Source organism: Octopus sinensis, linkage group LG6, assembly GCF_006345805.1.
Source record: "Octopus sinensis linkage group LG6, ASM634580v1, whole genome shotgun sequence".
NCBI classification, from domain to species: domain Eukaryota; kingdom Metazoa; phylum Mollusca; class Cephalopoda; order Octopoda; family Octopodidae; genus Octopus; species Octopus sinensis.
The window spans coordinates 47,669,396-47,690,527 of record NC_043002.1 but is presented as its reverse complement, the minus strand read 5'-3'; the positions used below and the strand labels follow the sequence as shown (position 1 = coordinate 47,690,527).

At 32.2% G+C, this 21,132-nt stretch overlaps 1 protein-coding gene across 14 annotated transcripts in view; it reads left to right on the top strand.

The window, feature by feature from the left end:
• The window catches only part of LOC115213470 (agrin), a 771,489-nt gene that overhangs the window by 507,265 nt on the left and 243,092 nt on the right, over positions 1-21,132 (top strand). For all 14 annotated transcript variants that reach the window (XM_029782456.2, XM_029782458.2, XM_036503873.1 and 11 more), the window contains one exon: positions 11,118-11,333. In XM_029782456.2, the coding sequence (XP_029638316.2) occupies positions 11,118-11,333 (216 nt within the window). The remainder of the gene's footprint in view (positions 1-11,117; positions 11,334-21,132) is intronic.

The window sequence follows — 21,132 nt, the reverse complement described above, 5'->3', positions numbered from 1 at the left end:
TCTTAGTAATTTTATTATGTTATATTGGTGCCAGCCATTTGTCTGTGAAACAAGACAAAAATGTAGAATGATTAGGTCATTTTTTTCTATTTTCATTCTAAAATTCTCCTGAAATTATATTTATTGTCTTTTCATAATAGTGTATAATTGAAGCTGAATGATGTCTTTCTGACACTGTTCAGAAAAGCAGAAATGCCTCATTCTGCAACAATATAATACTATTTCTAACAGTTTGATGAATATAAAAATTAAGAAAATAAACTTTGCTCCTCTTGAAGTGCATTTCCAATTTTCCTCTTAACATCTTTTTTTACAACTACTGAAGTTCCCAATGAGAATAGCTAGTTTCTCATTATTAAAAAAAAAACTGTACTTGAGTAAAACTTGAAGCAAAAAGAATTTTATCTATTCTAGAAATAACAGATGCAAAGTATTTTAGCACATGCTAAAAGTTGAGTTATTAATATACAATCCTAAAAGTAAAGTGTCTCAAAAAAATACAACAACAGGTGGATGATTAAGTTTTGCCATTTTCTTTTGAGATTTTCAGTTTTAAATTGAAATGATCAAAAATGCATTTTCACTTAGTATTCCCTTGATTAAAGAAAAAAGACAAGATAATTCATAATTTAGTTACTCTAGAGCATATCTAAATATTAGTTTATTTACACCTGAATCTGAAATAGTTTAAATATGCAAAAATGCACCGAAAATTATTTAATGATTGATGTTCTTTGGCTTATAGTCTCAATTCTTGCTTCTGTTCTGAGAAAATTAGTGATCACTTGAATAATGTAATTAACTTGCCTCTTGGTATCTATTGTACAGACTGTTAGTTTCATGATTCCAAGATTGGGATATTTTTTACAGATAAAACATTAGAGACAGGGAGAAAGGAAGTTGGGTGAGAGAGAGAGAGAGAGAAAGCATGCGTGTGTGTGTGTGTATGCATGCGTAAATGTCATTTTCTATATTATATACTTCGTGTCAACGAGAAAATAGTTGATATTTTATGTGAATTTTTATAGAAGTCATGTGACAAGAGGATCAGACAGTGAATTACTGACCACATAGGCAAGAATTGAAATCTCAATGCAGCCATTTCTCTAATTGCAATAGGTCTTTTTTGGTTTTTTACAAGTTATCTCTCTTACCTAATACTTATTGGTTTGTTTAAAAGCAGGGAAAACATATCTAATATGTGAGTATCTAAATTTGCAAATAAATATTCACTAATGCTTTAATGGAAAAAATATTTGATGTAAAACAGCAACATAAATAATGTATGGTGGGCAGGAAAATAGTTCAAAAGTCCTGTTTTTTAAAAGAAAACTGACTATACTATTATCTATTTATTTTTTGTATGGAATTTTCTGAAAAAAAAAATGCATTACAAGGTGCCAAAATATAAAAAACCAGATACAGAAATATGTTTTAAATAGAAACAGCAATTTATACAGAATGGTAGCTGTGGTAGCAGTGAAAGATGTGGTAAAAAGAGAAAAGCTATTAGTAAAGCAGGCTCTGTATGTTGTTTATGAAGAAATTTATTTAAAAGTATAAAATAGAGCAATAAAATATGATGCATTCCAGTATCAAAAATAAGCAATCACTTTTGAATAGTCATTTTGATAAGAAATAGACAGCCTCAAGAAATAGAATGCTAAATTTCAATTGTCACATGTTGATAATAGATTCTCATTACCACAAACTAAAATTAGAGTTTCTTTCTTGCAGGAACACTTGAGAAATATGTAAAATCTATTTTAAAAAGTAACTTATTATAGGTTTTCATTTTTAATAAAAGTTGGTTCCTAAATTTTTTAGATCTTAAATAAATTTTTACTTTATTAAAGCAAAGTTATATTGATTTTAAAATTCTTTTTCTTTCTTCTTTTTGACAATTGACAGCTGTTTTAACGATGCTATTTTCTTCAATTATCTAAGTCTACAAACTTTAGAGTGTATTTACTTTAAATGTTCTTTCCAAATCACTTAAAATATGCTTTTTGCAGTTTAAGAAATCCAAGCTTTATCAATCTGATTTGGAATTCTGAGAAATACACATCAAATTAAATGTTTCTCTGTTCAGTAAAATATTAGAAAAGTACAGTTAAAATAATTTTTAAATTTGTTCAATTAAGTGATGTATCAAATAAGTTACAGGCTCAATTTTTTTCTCTACATAGAAAAAATTTACTGTGAAAACAAAAGTGATTCTTAGTTCACTTAAATTTTTATGTAAGAATCAATTTTGTTATTTAAATCATCTAGCTGTATTTCTAAATTGAATTTTGATGAATATAAATTTTAATGTATTTTATATTTCAAAAATTTCTTTCAAGTGATAGTTTTGCTTTTCACATCTTGAACCAGTATTAATATATTCTTAAAATCTAGACAATTGTTTGATTATATAATCTACTTATTGCATCCTTTTAAAAAGGAAAAGGATACCGTTAATATTATTTATATATTCTCTTTCATGAATGTATCCTATTTGCATTGCAGATTATTTAAAAGCTAAAATAATGTATACTTCTCCCCTTACTGAAAATATGTGCAAAACGGTTTACTGGCATTCTTTTTCTAAAACAATTTCTAATTCACATTTTTATAACACTTAAAAAGTACTTCACTTATGGATATTACTTTTTATCATTATTATTATTATGACAACTTTTGACACTAAAATCTCTTGATGACTTTTTATCTCTTGAAATTAAATACTTGCTAAATTATAATTGTTATCATAACAATTTTAAATTACCATATTTTAATGCCACATAAAACATTTCACTGTCATTTGTTAATTACAAATAAAATAATATCTTAAAATTTTTTTTATATCATGTAAATAATATATATGTATACATATATGTGTGTGTGTATATATATATATATATATATATATATATATATACACACACAACAATATGGATATTGTTGTATCTTGGAAGAGTTGTTATGCTATTAATAAACATATGCACTGGTTCTTTTTCCTTAGTATTTAGAATTTTTTCTATGTTGTCATGTTCCAGTGATGTAACTTCTCTCATGTTGTTGATGTGCAGTTGCATTGTTTGGATATAGTTCAGCAAGCTATCTACTGACATTCTGCCAGACTTATTGGTATGAAGGCATAACATTTCTTTGTTCATAGCATATTGTTTTAATTTTTGTAGGCCCTTTGCGATCCCATGCCAAGTTGGTGGGCCTCTACTTCCCTATAGTTCCTGGTGTTCCTGTAGTTTCTATAGTATAGTTACATTTAAGCTTCAGTTTAACCTCTGGTTGATGCAAATGGAAGGATAGAGACTTTTTTATTGAGACTTGTAGAATTAATACATTTCATGTCATGGAATCTGTCATAAGAGTTGAAGAAAAACCATTGGGTGTTAAAGGGATTGTAGTTGTTGTTATTATCATCATTGTTATGTTTTAGTAGATTATTATTACAGATTTTATTACTGTTGTCAATACTATTATTACTACCTCTATTCCTACTATTACCACTTCATTTTCCTTAGATTCAATGTTTCTATCTAGTTTGCCTCCACTGATAAAACAAAAATGTATTTCATCACATGAGTTCACATCAAGAATATTGCAAACCAAATACAAAAGAAAAAAATTATATATATATATATATAACTTATAAAATAAGGGCAAAAGAAAAAACTTCTAGTGCCAAATATGCCGAAAATAGACAAATTGTCAATAATCATTATAATTTATCATTATTAACATGCGTCTCAAAACAAGCTGAGAGAAATTTCTAAAAAATTCCGTTATTACCGTATTGGTCCCAATTTCAAAGTTAATTCATAAGAATTTTCTCCTCCTCAGCGATAAGTACATAAGACATAAATGAAATACTTACTCATACTCATATATATGTGTATATATATATATATATATATATATATAAAACTGAGAATGTGTGTCTGTCTGTCTGTGTGTTTCCCTAAAACTTGAGAACTACACAACCAATTTCATTCAAATTTTACACATGCCTTACTTAGGGTCCATGTAGTTTCATGGGCAAAAAAATGTTCAACTTCTTGCCTAGAGCGAGCCCATAGCAATATCATATCTTCTCCACTATTTCATTATTACGAGTTAAAAGTGAAACAAAAACGTTTCTCTATTTTATGTCAGATATTTTCACTTTAACAATAAAAATAATAATAACAGTTGAATTATATGTAGTAAGTAATAATTAAAATCAAACTAAAGTATAATATAATCGTAACATAAAATAGCAATTGGTATAAAATTGCATCAATGACTTGAACTTGAATAAGTGGTTTTACATGAATGGGAATAAATTAGAAATAAAATTAGCGTGCAGAAATGGAATAGTCCAGATGGATAATAAAAAATTAAGTTAAAGAAAAGACTATTGTCTATAAAGTATACAATGTAGAGAAAAAAGATTTGAACACATGGAGGAAAGCACCTTTGAAAAGTGTCTTGGTGCGACTATGAAAGGTATCTAATCACAGGCGGTAAGTTCGCCACAATAGAAGCAAGGTTCAAGTCAATGGAGCATGCAAGGGAGTACTCAACTCAAACTTGCAAAGTGAAAATATTTTATTTTTACCTTTATATCTGGGATGTAGGACGTCCCGGAAAAAAATTTTAAATGCTTCCCCCCCCCAAAGTAGAGGTAGGCTGGATTGTAGCCACACTTCTATACAAGAGGGAGGACAAGATACAATTGATCGAAATTACAAGAGACGGGCTAACAATTCCAGTCTGTTATATATTTTGAGTATTGTTATCACTAGTGATATCAAGATATAACTTTGTATTTTGTATTTTATGTGTAAATGTATATATATAGATGTACATGTAATATGTACACATATATGTACACATATATACATACACTAGCACTATGACCCGGCAACGATGGGTCTTTAATGCTAGTATATATATATATATATATATATATATATATATATAGGTGCAGGTGTGGCTGTGTGGTAAAAAGCTTGTTTCCCAACCACATGGGTCTGGATCCAGTTCCACTTGGGCAAATGTCTTCTGTTATAATCTCAGGCTGACCAAAGCCTTATCACTGTATTTGGTAGTCATAAAACTGAATGAAGTCCCTCAAATATCTATTTATATATATCTATGTGTGTGTGTCTTTATGTCTATATTTGTCACCCCACTCCCTGCCTTCATCTTTTGACAACTGGTGTTGGTATGTTTATATTCCCATAACTTAGTGGTTCAGCAGAAAAGACCAATAGAATAAGTACTGGGCTAAAAGAAAGTCCTGGGGTTGATTTGTTCAACTAAAACGCTTCAAGGCAGTGGCCCAGCACGGCCACAGTCAAATGACTGAAACAAGTAAAAGTATAAAAGATTCTATATATATATACCCAATATCAGAATAAAACTGGAGATCCATTTGTAATGAAAAAATATTATTATCATGTCGTAAATTTCATAAACCTCACACATATTTTACCACTACATACTAGTATGCCATGTTGTAATTATTACAAAACCACTTTATATTCCAGATCATCAGAAAATATTAGACCGAATATTTCTAAAATGTTAATGAATGTTTGATAGAAAAATCCCCTGAACTGTATTTTAGATTAATGTACAGTTAAATTCTCTTACTCCACAGCTCTTTACCTAATGAGTATAGAATTCACTAATGCCAATGAAATGGATAAATATAATAATGATAATTCACAAGCAAAAAAATATCTTACTATACAAATCTACATAACCTAAATACGAGATTAATTCAAAATGCAGAAAACAACAATAAAAAACTCCAAACATGCACATGCAATTCCAATACCAGCATTCAACACAAGGGTGATCAGCCTAATGGTGACATAACAAATAAACACAATTTAAAAGATAACACGGTACACCTTATTGGCAAGTTAGCAAAAAGCAAATCAAAATTTAAGACCACTTATACTCTTATTCATAATAATAACCCATTACATTGTAATTCTCACACTTTACAATCAACCCATATAAAATGTAATTCTAATAAATGTGATAGAAATTTTTTATAGAGGTTCTAACCAGAAAATGACTTGGATGGATAGAATAACAGACTCAGTATAGTAGAAACAAAGGATAATCATAAAACCTTGGACCCTCATGAACTTGAGCCTATTCTACAGAACAATCTAACTGTAACTGTAGAGCAATGTCTGCTTGCGCTCTTAGACGCTACTGTTAAATATGTAACTTGTTATTGCATAGAAGCTATTTTCTTTAAATATTGTTAAAACAAGCATATACACAGCTTTAGGTATGAAAAATTTCAGAGTTCAACTAGACTGACTGAATATATCTTTAAGCTTCACTCAGTGAATAAAAAAATACAATCTACACTTGCACATCTTAACAAGAACCTCTTCTTATTGTGGTAATAAAAAAGAATACTGATTATGTTCAACAGAAGCCCTAAATATCCTATTAGGTAATAATAAATTACCTAGCTTAATCAGAAATGCTTCTTTGTGTGAAAATATAGCACTTGAAGGACATTTAAATTCTACTGGTGCAAATCCACCCAGGTGAAATAGAATTATAGTCAAATACTTCATTTAAACAAAATCATAATTACTTTATCATGTAGACTGATTGGTATTAATATAGTCAACTGATGTTTTCTTCTTTGTTATCCTGTTTCAAACTGTTCTGGCCACATCATGCCTCATGAGAAGATAATATCTAGAAATCATTTCTTTTGTAGTTGGCAATAATGACAAAACCAAGACAGAAGACTTCAGTCTTGGTTTTGCACAGCCTACATTTGTTGTTTAGCAATGTTTCCTGCATTTCATGCTGCAAATACTTGGTAGAGATATCTTGTTCTTGAAGTGCATGGTGAAAGCTTTCAGAGTGGGATGTCGTAAACTTGTCAGCCTTCCATACCAAGCTTTTGATATGATCAATTCCTTCTATGGTTTATTTCTGTAGTGCCAAATATCCATGCACTATTTTCTCAGTGAACTGGTCCCCCTTTCTTTTTACTATTCTTTTGACAAATAGAATTTACCAATGTTCCTTGAGGTGAGATCTGTATTAAACTTTTTTATTTCATGCATCTCCTCAAGTTTATTAGCTATCTTGATTATGTTGTTGATTTCAATCACAAACTTGAGTAGTATAGTTACTGGCCTCTTTCTTCTGCTGTAGATGTTGCTTCAGTGTCACAGTACATATTTCATATGACATCAGTACAGATTCAAAATCACTGTTACCATCCTTGTGTGTGTGTATGTGTGTGTATACATGCATGTATGCATGTATGTATATATGTATGTATGTATGTATGTATGTATGTATGTACGTATGTATGTATGTATGCATGCACGTATGTATGTACAGATATCTATAAACATAGGTAGGATGTAAAGTCATATGTGATAAATATAAATGTACGCTTACATCGCCAATCTGACCTAAAGATAACTAGAATACTATCTCTCTCACATTCTTCAGTATTTATCACCAGTAGCTTGGGTTTTTCTGTGATATAATGATTGTATGAGCCAAAATTTTCTTTTCAAACAAGCACCCCGGCTACACTCAGGTTTAATTTTCTCCCTGTCTCTTTATCTCACCAATAAAATTAAAGATAAATTCCTTTGTCATCATGAGAATTTATAAACTTTTGTAAGAACATGAAATGATTTCTTTTTAGAATTTGATCTTGAAGCACACATAAAGCTATAAATAGTAGCATTTAAATTTTGGGTTGAAAAAAACCAATGGTAGAACATTTGTCATGTCTTTTGAGATGTGGATTCACATCCCATAGCCAGCCTTCAATTGTTCTATCCAAAGAAATTTTCAAACCAATATTTACATGCTGTTAATTATAGCTTATATTGTGAGATCCAGTTCCAAGTTCCAAAACAGAATTACAAATTTATTTCCCTTTGCTGCTTTTATAGATTTTTACTGTATGTACTCGCAGTTCACATATCTTTGTAATGACTACTGCACAAAGTACTAGTAGACAGTAATGAAATATATGTAAAGACTATATGATTTATGATGTAATACTAAAAAATTTCTGTAACAACTGAATCTCCTGTTTTGTTTTTATCTTGGATATACACACTGCAATCTATCATAATGTATATAACACCTAATGAATTTCTGGTTGAAAGTTAGCCATATGTGGATTTACATGGAGTTTAAGGAGAGGTTAATTGTTACACTGTCTCACTTGAAATAGCAACTTTTCAATGTCTGTGTGTATTTATGTGTATGTATGCATGTGTGTGTGTGTGTGTAAATATATATATATATACAACAGATATTTCAGTAACTCTTAAATTAAAGGTAGAACAATAATTATGTGAAGTGGAGGTGGGTGTGGGGGGTATGTGCATGTGAGTGATGTTGCTGTTATTCACCCAGTCAACAATTCGTCCACTGGATTTACTTTTTCAAAGTTGTGAGAGATAAGAAATGTTTTTTCTTGAAAAAGAGGGAAATATTAGTGACAGAAAGGACATCCAGTTGTAAAACAATGCTTCAATAATATATTCATCTCACACACTCAAACATAAAAAAACGGGTGTAAAAATGAATGAATGAACCAGTTTACAATAAACGTGTGTGATACCTTAGGGATCTGGATACTGATTGGAATCATAGCAATCATTCTTGCTTCCACAGTATATTTGATTACAACTGAGAAACAATTCTTTTTGAAAATTCAACTCGGAAGTACTCCAGGACAAGTCCTTCTGCAGTTAAATAAGAATGGAAAATTTTTTCTGGTTACATTGCTCTTATACCATTTTATTAGATACAGGCATCAAATCAACATGCTGCAAAACTAAATGCTTGAATATCAAGTCATCATATGGATGGTGAAAGTGAGGATCAAAACAATGACTTGTATGTTTTTTCTTAATACATTGTGACAGCTATGAATGTGGATATATTTATCACTGTTGTGTTTTGTCAAAGGAGAGCGACTCCTTTAAGATGAATGTGTGTTCATAACACACTTGAATCATTAGCACAAAGAAACTCTGGAACACCTAGTGTTTCAACAGCATTGTGTCTTATCACCTAGAGGCACCCTAGGCTATCAAATCTAATAAGAGCTTATGGCTCTTTATAATGTTACAAAACAAATTGTCTGCTGATGTATGCTGATATATGCCAACCAGAAATAAACCATCATATGCACAGAGAACAATAAGAATCAAAATAACATGCATATTTATTCTAACGTCTTTGTTACTGAGTTCCTTTGATTAAATGAGCAACAAAGATTCCCTGTACCTACTAACTTCATCTCATCTTCAGCTTTCTGCCTCATGGCAAATTGCATCTACTACAATACTGCAGTTGTTACTCTCAATTGCATCTTTATTGATTAGCAGAATACAATTTTTCACATATTCCAATTGCAGTCAAGAACAGAAACTAAGTAATGTCATTGAATCTTATGTCAATTTTCTGTATGGCCTCAACATACATGTACTTTCTGAGGTTGTAACTGCTTGTGTATATCAAGAGAAGGTATTAGAGATTTATTTATTTATAGAATCTTGGCTAAGATTCCTTGAGAAATCTCCATTGATTTTGAAACAAGCAATCATCCAGTTTTGTTCTCTAAAAGCTGTTCAGAAAAACTTAGACGCTTATCAGCAATCTTTCTTCCTTCTAAATGCAATTACCATACTATTACTATCATTAACAAATTAACCATTAGATAAAGAAGCTGCTTTTGTGCTAAGTTTCTACAACAAGTGTTCTGTTTGTCATGTAAGAATTTGTCATGGCCACAAAATATATGGACATTTTTCACAAGCATGTCAATCAATACAAAATCTGCATTTGCATTCCTTACTACTAGATGAATCCTTGAAGGCCATCAACTTTAAAAAGCTACTATCTGGTTCTTCATCTTTTTTTTTAGACATCTCCTTATTTAGTTAATTGTATAAAAATATCTATTTAAATGTTTTGACCTATATTTCTGTATAATTCTGGAATATATGTTTCTTAAACATTAAGACTCTGTTAAATTTAAACACAAAGGATTGTGAATAAATCATTCCATAACTTGATTTGTTCCTATGTTAGTGACCCCCCATCCTTTCGTATTCTCCCACCTATACATTGAATTGAAACCAATTACTTCTAAAACTCAACACTTTTCTTCATTTGATAGAATGTTTATTAAGAAAGAGATTAGATGGCTTCTTGATGTTAGTTTTATTGATCTCTCAATCTCTTTGAGATGGGACAAGTAGTATTAGTTTCAAATAATGCCTTACTGCAAATAATGTCTTGTTATTGATCATTCACAAATGCTAAATCATTATTACTTGTACTTGTAATTCCAACGAGGAATCTCAACATTTTAGCTGAATAAAATAATTTGATTCTTAGCAACTATTTCTCATCACAACTCTTTTGAATATAAATGAACAAGATTATATGTCAATATAATTAAAAAATCACGGTAAATTCTTGACTGGAATGTTTGGAAAATTAAAGAAAATATTGTCAGTACATAGAATTTCAAATTTGAATTAGAGATATTTTGTCATGTCACTGCCTACAGTCATTCTACTACATTATTTTTCAACTTCTTCCTTTTTTCATTATCACCATTCATATTTCAATTTCTGTAATGTTTGAGATTGTTGATTAAATACTAATTAATTAACAGAATTGTTTTTACTAATAATCCTATATTAAATAAATAGTGTTTTTATCATGATGACTTTAATTTATTAAAAGTTTCAGTGGGAAAAGGAATTTCAAATATAAAAGTGTAATTAAGAGATATTGCAAATGTTATGACCACTATTTTAACCTATTTGTTCATGTAAAAAAAAAATGACACCAATAATTTGCTCCAACTGCATGTTATTCAACTTTTAAAACCTACTAAGCTGGAAAAGGTTAATGGTTAAGTGGAAGTATATCAGGACCCAATTATACCAAATTGGCACAAATCACTGACGAAGAGAAAGGAAAGAAAAGTCAACATCAAGATATTATTAGAAGTTATTATTAAAATTTAATTTAATATATATATATATTCTGTTTGTATATATTATTGTTTTCATTTCTTGCAGATCCTTGTGATGGGTTCATTTGTTCCGATCAAACAGTCTGTTTGTTGGATGATAAACGAAAGCCAGTCTGCCGTTGTAACCTGATGTGCTCACTAGATATCGCAACAGTTTGTGGTACTGATGGGATCACATATAGCAATGACTGCTATCTGAGGACGGAAGCATGCAAGAGTCAGCGAGACATCAAAGTTTACCACCATGGGAGCTGTAAAAATCGTGAGCAATATCATTTATATCTTATATTGTTAAATACATTTATATACCTATATAAGATATTTGAGGAAGAAAAGTTTTGTAGATTATTTATAGAAAGAAGCAAGTTTTTAATGTCTTATCTTATGACTTTGTTTATGAAAAAGGAATTCTTAAATAATTAAATTCTTCCAGGTTACAGAAAGGAATCATAGAATGTTTCTATTTTGATTCATTTGAAATATTTCTTCTCAACCTTTTTTCCAAACCCAACAGCTTTCTAACTATGGTTTAGAAACATTATTAGATTCTCTGGTAATAATTCGGAAACCATTCTGTCGGCTTCTTGGAAGAAATTCCTCCAGTTTGTTGACTCATATTCTTTTCTTCTTTCAACTCTTGAATTGACTGAAATGTCTTTCTTCAAAGGGGAAACTAAACTAAGTAGAGTTTTAAAATGTTTATAATAAAATTTAATATTATTAATCAAATGAAATGAATTATAAACATAAAGAGAAATATTCTATTTAATATTATTTCTGAAACATAGTCATTGTTTAGAAATACTAAACACATGCTAATTCTAATAGTAGTACCTGTGGAGTGCAGATTAATTAAAGGTAAGCAGTATAAATAAATCATGAAATATTGTATAAGATATTATATAAAGACATATTTGTGTTTGTCTATAAATAAATGTAATCAATGTAATTCTGAATAAATATGAAACATTAAAATTCCACATAATACTTTAAAGCATACACAAAATCCTAAAAAGTATTTATTACAATTTTCCTTCTGTTATCTTTTATTTGTTTGAGAAGTCTACCATTAAATCATACGCTATAGCCATCATTTATAAACTGGTGGTGTTTAAGACATATGCGACTGCTGCTTCTTATCACAACTCATAAAAATGACCATATCAAATATATCAACAAAAGCTTGTAAGCAGCAGAGTTATCTTGTTTTCTCTAATGACATGCTGTGCATTTTTTGCATCTGATTTCATATCAGTGTTGTGTATTGGGAATTTCTTGAATAAGTGTGAAACAAATATTTTTGATACTGATCACAGAGTTGTCAAAGGCTTCAGTTACTCTCCTTTATCTCACTCTTTCTTGTGTGTATATACATATATACAAATATATATGTGTGTGTGTGCGTGTGTGTATATACACACACACATATACACTCATCTGTAATAATTTCTATTTATGCAAAATGTTCCATATATCCATTTATATAGAATATTGGCTTATTCATGCAAAAAGCCATTCAACTAAGTGGGTGATCAGCAATTAGTTGGATTATGTTTTTTAATGATCACACATACAGATGTAATCATTTGGTAGAATGATGATCTGCATTTCATTTTACTCCACTGAAAAGGGATATATACATACATACACAAAATACCAACTAAAATTTAAAGACCAAATTTCAATAATGGAATCAAACCTTTCAGAGTTTGGCTCATATTTGAAGTAAAGAGTAAAGCATATGTATGCACAAGCATGCACACAGACACACATGCATACATACACTCATGCACAAACAAAATTACGGGCATTTTTATGCATGCATAGACCAATTAAATGACAGACTAAGATGTTCAGAGCTAAGAAGGAAAGCAATTAGCACCAAACTTCAAAATATTTAAAGTAAAAATAAGAATACAATCAACAATAGCCCCTCAAGCATGATAATCTAAAAATACAAATAAAATAACGTTTAGTGAAGTTATAACCAATATTACAATGAAAACCATATAGGAAAGACTAGTGATATAGAACTAAATGTATGTCCTTTTAAGTTTTATTTAAATCCTCCCAATATATATATATATATCATTAAATATATATATATATATATATATATATATATATATGAATTCTCTTGAATATATTGTTATATAACCAAAGCTCCTGGATAAAAACTATAAAACTGCAAATTCAAATAGTTGTCTTTCTATTCATGCTAACAAAATCAAAAATATTCCTTGTCCTCCTATTCTCTCATACTATAGAGATACACTTAGTCAATGAACTTTAGCAGTGATAGGGCACTTTCTTCATCAAGTTTTAGTCAATCATAGTGACCCTTGTGAATAGTTTGGTCTGGTACTTATTTTATCATTTTATATTTTACTGGTTAACAAAGTTATTGTTTTGGCACAGCACCAGCCTTGTTTTAACCAGCAATGGTGTGTCATTTGCAAACTAAAAAGCAGATACAGACAAATATGCATATAGACACATCCACAACCACATATAACTATAATGGGCTTCTGAACAGTTTCACAGTTTCCTTCTACCAAATTTCACTCACAAGCTATTGGTCAACATACTTATATTGTTGTCTCCTTGAGTTACAATGGCACATAATAATCAGTACAAACAGGCAAATAATACTATTGATTATTTTCTTCAATTCAGTTACTGCTTTTAGTCAATGGAGTATAGCTATGCTAGATTATCATTTTGGTTTTTTTAGCCAGTCATAGAAACCCTGTTCTTATTTCACTTATTTTATCATTCTATGTTTTGCTAATTGGCCAATTTACCATTTTGACACAGCATCTGCCATGTTTTAACCAGAAGCATTGTGTCAAGCACAAACACAAGATGGACACAAATAAAAACATTTATAGACGACACATACATGCATGTGCATATATACACACACACTCATTGAGAATGGGCTTTATAATAATTTCCCTCTACCAACTTTCACTTACAAGCTATTGGTCAACATGCATTCACATATATTGATGTCTCCTTCAGCTATACATACATACATATGTACGTACGTATTCCTTCTAAAACTGTTTCACTTCCGATAAACTCTTAAAAGGAATGAGTGTAGAAAACATTAGTTCAGACTTTTCCCATGACTGAGACAAAGTTATGACTGCCAAAAAACAAAGAAGAAATGAGAACATTGTAGGATAAAGGGGATGGGTTCTTTTCTCTTGTCAATGACACAAATACACCCAGCTACTGCTATAAAGATGATAGGGATTGAAATGGCATTCCACCATTAAAAAAACCATACCACAAATAATGAAGCACAATCCGTCTGCTCATTTTCTCCATTGTTGCGGTGTGTGTGTATAACACATGGTAAAGGATGTGACAAGTAATAAGATGAAGGGTTGTGACTGATCGCAAAAACATTGTGCAACCTGCTTAAAGCAAAATTGCTGTGTAAGAAGGCTGTGATTCTGAATAAGCATACTTTAATTCTTCAGCATGGGACAACCACATTAACATTGATACCATGATGACATGTATTATCCACACTATAAAGCATACACGACAGCAAAGTAAGTTGACTTTATCTGATGTTGTCTGTGTATGAGGACATGAAATATGAGGAGTAAGGAAATGCTGTAAAACCTGTCCAACTCCAAATTGGAGGATTGGAGTTGATAATATCAACCCCAGTACTTTTCTTTTTAAAGTCTGGTACATTTTGATTTCTATTTATTGAACTGCATCATTGCAGGAAATAACAAGTTATTGAACATAAAACAATACAATTTCTTGAGCAGTACCTGCCAACAAGGATGGAACAAACTGCTGGCATTAGGTGTTTGTTGTCGGAGCACTGCATCCTTCAAAACCTCCATGCTTCCTGAGATTCGCCAACACTACACCTGATTTACTCCCCTCCATACACATGCAACCATGTATCTGACTCATACACTGTTCACCTCCCAGACATTTGTACATTACTGCATATGCTTTATACACACTTTTGATAAGTTGTGGTGCACCTGAGCACTGTATACAATAATTTCATTATTATTAATAACAAACATTTACACACACACATGAATACATGTATACATAGATATATATGTGTGTGTGTGCATATATATATATGTATATATATATATATATTCATGTATATATATGAATATATATGTCTGTGTGTATGTATATATACAAACACACATTTATATAAGATTATATAGATACATATATTTCTTTGTTCATTTGCTTATTCCTTTAATACCTCTTTTCCCATGCTTGCAAGAGTTAAGCAGGTAGTAGTTAGAGCAACAGTTTTATAACTGGATTTTGTTCCTGTCACCAACCCTTATCTGTCTATCAATTAAGAGAATTTCAATTCTTGAATAATTTGAAAGTGCACAGGTGTCAACAAATGTCACTGGTTGCTGCTCAGCAACAATAACATTGTGATTTGTGGCATGGACCACCACAGAGTTTAAACATTCTCAGAGATACACCCCCCACCACATATATATATATATATATAATATATATAACAAAATAAGGAGACAGGTCCAGGTAGATATCAATTAAGTCTCAGATTTGGTTCTGACCACACATAGTATTAATTCCACTTAAAATGCTTAATGTAGTAGATCCCAAGATAATGCAATAAAGTAGGCGATGGAAACAGATATAATAATCCTTTATTTATCTCTATAAATAGATAATTTTCCGACATGTTTTATCATATATATATGATATGCTTCCTCATAGTCTCCATCTATCAAATTCATTCAAAATACTCTTGCCCAAGTTGCTGCACAGTGAGACTGAACCTCAATTCATGTGATTGTGAAAAGAAGTCTTCAGTACAATTTCCATTTACAAATTTTGCTACCAAAACTTTGGTCAGCTTAAGGCTATTGTAGAAGGCTTTTGTCCAAGACACCATACAGTAGGACTGAACCAAGAACAATATGGTTATGAAATGATTTTACTTGAATATCTGCACATGTATATTTTATTATATCTACCTACACATACTCACATACATACATGCATACATTTTGTGTTTATCATACATTTTTCCTTATATGTGTGTGTGTGTGTGTGGATATAGATGTATATATAAACTGGCACTCTGTCAGTTACAATGACAAAGGTCCCAGTTAATCCAACCAGCAGAACAGCCTGTTCATGAAATTAACATGATAGTGACTGAGCTCTCACCAAACACGCATACCCTTAATATATAGCCTTTCAGTGCAACACACAATGGGACAAGGCTGGCCCTTTGAATTACAAGTACAACCCATTTTTTGCCAGCTGAATGAACTGGAGTAACATGAAATAAAGTGTCTTGCTCAAAGACACAACATGTTGTTATGCATCAAACTCATGACCTTACAATCTTGAGCAGGATATCCTAACCAGTTAGCCACATGTCTTTACTATATATATATATAAAAATCAAATCAAAACAAATCAAAATAGATGAACATCAATGGAATCTGTATCTTTGTGGTACCAGTGCCTGTGGCACACACTTTGTGGTACCAGTGCGGTGGCACACATGAGAACCATCCGAACATGGCCGTAGCCAGTTCCGCATCGACCGGACTCCGTGCTGTGGCACGTAACAAACACCATCCGATCATGGCCGTTCGCCAGCCTCATCTGGCACCTGTGTCGGTGGCACATAAAAACACCTTCCGAAGACCCGGCAAGACTAGTCAGTCCACCTGTGCATACCTTCCTTCCTTCTTGTGACCTTGTGAAGACCGGTTGAGGCAAGTGAAAATCAAATCAAATCAAATCAAAATAGACAAAATAGATGAACATCAATGGAATTTGTATCTTGTGGTACCAGTGCCTGTGGCACACAAGAAATCCATCAGTGCCGTAGTCAGTGCGGTGGGCACATGACAAACACCAATCCGATCGTGGCCGTTCGCCAGCCTCATCTAGCACCTGTGTCGGTGGCACATAAAAACACCATCCGAAGACCCGGCAAGACTAGTCAGGCCATAACCCATGGCCCCTACCTGGGACGTAGTCAGTCCACCTGTGCATACCTTCCTTCTTGTGACACTTGTGAAGACCTGTTGAGGCAAGTGAAAATCAAATCAAATCAAAACAAATCAAAATAGATGAACATCAATGGAATTTGTATCTTTGTGGTACCAGTGCCGGTGGCACGTGGCACATAAGAAAACCATCCGAACGTGGCCGTAGCCAGTACCGCATCGACTGGCCTCCGTGCTGTGGGCACGTAACAAGCACCATCCGATCGTGGCCGTTTGCCAGCCTCATCTGGCACCTGTGTCGGTGGCACATAAAAACACCATCCGAGCGTGGCCGTCTGCCAGCCTCGTCTGGCACCTGTGTCGGTGGCACATAAAAACACCATCCGAGCGTGGCCGTCTGCCAGCCTCGTCTGGCACCTGTGTCGGTGGCACAAAAAAAAACACCATCCGAGCGTGGCCGTCTGCCAGCCTCGTCTGGCACCTGTGTCGGTGGCACATAAAAAACACCATCCGAGCGTGGCCGTTTGTCAGCCTCGTCTGGCACCTGTGTCGGTGGCACATAAAATCACCCACTACACTCTCGGAGTGGTTGGCGTTAGGAAGGGCATCCAGCTGTAGAAACACTGCCAGATCTGACTGGACTGGTGCAGCTTTCGGGCTCCCCAGACCCCAGTTGAACCGTCCAACCCATGCTAGCATGGAAAGCGGACGTTAAATGATGATGATGATGATGATGATGATAGAGAGAGTTTGGAAGGATATATTATCCAGGCAGATATAGTATTAGTTCCAGTTAATGGCTAGTTACAATGATCGGTATGTCTTTGATTACATTTAGTTGTTAGTCACTCTGTGAATTCTTCAAATGGGTAATTCCATGTTCTCTTTGCTGAACAGTAAATATTGTCTGGAGTGTACATTGATATTAATAATAATAAAGAGTATGGGAACTTGTACATCCACAAAATTTTTCTTGTAGTTATATTCAGCATATTATAATGATCTGCATGTGTTTGCACTATAAATAATATATATATATTTATAGTGGAAACACATGCAGGTCATTATAATATGCTGAAAAATAGCTATAAGAAATTTTTTCATACCACCTGTTGTCATTAATAACTGATGAGAATGCATCGTAGCTCTTTGCTCCGACATTCGAAACTCTGAGTACTATAATGACAACTTACTGTTTGTTCTAAATTATAACATATATAAATAACCCTCTATTTATCTAATATCGAGGTTTTATTTTTTGTTGTCACTTTATTATTATCATTATTATTATATATGATGATGATAGTTCACAGATGAGATCCAGATATTCTCTGTATAGATGATACTTAGTAGTGCTCAAAAGATTCTAACTTAGCCTCCAATGTCTTTACAGGAGAAAGGCTATATATGTGTGTACATGTGTGTGTATGTGTGTGTGTGTGCATAAATACAGCTACCCAGAGTCAAAATAATAATTTATATATAAATATATATATATATATGGGGAAAAGTAGGATAAACACACAATGCAGTTTATAGTATTTGTTCCATAAGCAGGTTCCCCAAATATAGCTATTCATCCTTTGCAGTGGATGTTCATAGTGCAATCAGATGCAAATCCACAACAGCTCTTCAGTGGAACACTTTATTGCTTTATGTTGGTTGACACAAAGCAAATGCTTTCTAACTGTACACAGTATGTATATATATATACACAAATAAACATATACAGATATTGATGTATAGATAGATAAACAGACGAATAGATATGTATGTATGTTTGCCTGTACATATGCATGCATGCATTCATTTATGTATGTATGTATGTATGTATGTATGTTTGTGTATATGCATTTGCTTGCAGCAGTTTGAAGAGTATTCTCTACATGAATATTCTTTTTTATATCATAGAATGTTTCTATTGTTATATAATATATTATTATTAACAAATTTAACTGCTTTTCCATTATTTGAACTTTCTTGTCAGAGAGGCAAGAAATATAAGCTAGCAGATAAAGTAGATAGCTTTAACACTGGTATAATCATATGTGTCTGTGTGTGCTTGTGAGTGTGCATGTGTGCATGTACACATACACACACAGGTACAAACACACATATATTCATATATATAGTTAATAAAGTATTGGATAACCACTGCTTGCATCTTCAGTTCAAATTTGCTACAGATATTTCATTGTCTTTGAAGCTGTTCACTTAATTCTCTGTGCTTATGCATTATAAATAAGCACTGCAATCTTCCAAGAATATTGATGGAAGACAGCAGCATCCAGGTAAAGGTTTATTTCTTATCTCCTTGATGCTAGTAAATCCAGAGCTTAGCAATAGCTTTGTGGATCCTTGTGGCCAATAGTGACATTTGCTGTTATCATATGTATGCACATACATGTGTGTGTGTGTATGTGTGTATGTGAGTGTGTGCATGTGCATGCGCAGTGTTGGTTTATATATTGAAGAGTGTTGCTGTTTGTGGGATCTGTTGAAAATCATTGTGGAATATGTAAAAAAATCTGTGCTATAGAAAGCAATAATAAAGCAAATTAAATGTTAAATATCAAACATCACATTAAGGCATTGAAATGCTCCTTTATAGTAATTAGCCCTGATGGTTTGGGTTGTAAATGCATTTACAAACATATGGCAAGTGGCATATGACATACAAACATATGACATACGCAAACATACATTGTATGTTTGTGTATATGTGTGTGTACACACACATATACACATGCACATTTATAAATACATGCACATGCATACTTGCACACAGTTTACTCCATTACAGCTCTTCTTGTCATCAACCTATACATGTGGGACTTATTTCATTCTCCACTGGTTTTTGAAAGCACAACATAGATGTTTATAATGTCAGAAAGCTATGTAATACGTAAAGTCATGAAATGTCAACATTGATATATCCATATACACATCCATACACACACAGTATTATCATCATTACTCTCTGTTTTCATACTGGCATGTGTAGGGTGGGATGGTTCAATGAAATTCAAGAGGATAGAGGAGCATATCTGGTTCCAATGCCTTCTTTAAGGTCTGGTTTCTACAGCTGGATGCTCAATCTAAAACCGACCACTTTACAAAGTGTACGGTGCGTATATTTTTTATGGCACTATGACTCAAGAGATTGCTTTATAGCTAGTTATAGAAAACGAGCTTTGTTTCGTTGTTGCTCAAATTGGTTCTTAATGACTTAGTGAGTTGGGCAGTTTTCAAGTCACCAGCTCTATGGGGTTTGCTTTGCAGCTTGAAAATTAAAAGAGAGTCCCCATGATGGATGTAACAGATTATATATCTACACACACACAAGTGTGTATGTGTGTATAAATATCATATATAATCATTATTTTACATCCATTTTCCGTACTGACATAGGTTACATATATAGGTTATATATATATATATATATAATTAATCAATATAGGGTGGCAAAAAATTTCGTAGAATTTTTTTGCCACCAGCGGACTAGTGGGAAAAAATTAAATAGTCATAGACCATTTATAAGTTCAACATCACAATCATGGCCATTCCTTGATTGTGATATATATATATATATATATATGATCTGGCAAAACTTCTTGACAGGTTTAAATTCTGCATACTCACACATGCACACCGTTTAATAACTATGCAGATTCTGTGACTGTAGACAAGCAAATGTAAAAGTAAATATTCATGGCCTGAACAAGTTTTTAAGAGGTTGACTTTGCAGTCATTATGTCTTCTTTTTCAAAGTGTCTTTTGTCACTGTCTTGCGTTGATTCAAGCCTTATGAATGAAATTGACCACATGAAAACTGTGCAGAAACTTGTCATATAGATTGCACTTATAATGTAAAGAATCAACTTTGTGTCATGCTTACATACTTTTTTTGTCTTGAGAATTATGTTAAGATTACATGTTGGTGAAGGACACTCAGTCACTGATATCTTTTATCGTTTAATTGTTTCAATCATCATACTGTGGCCATACTGGGGCACCATTTTGAAGAATTTTTACTTGAATGAATTGACCCCA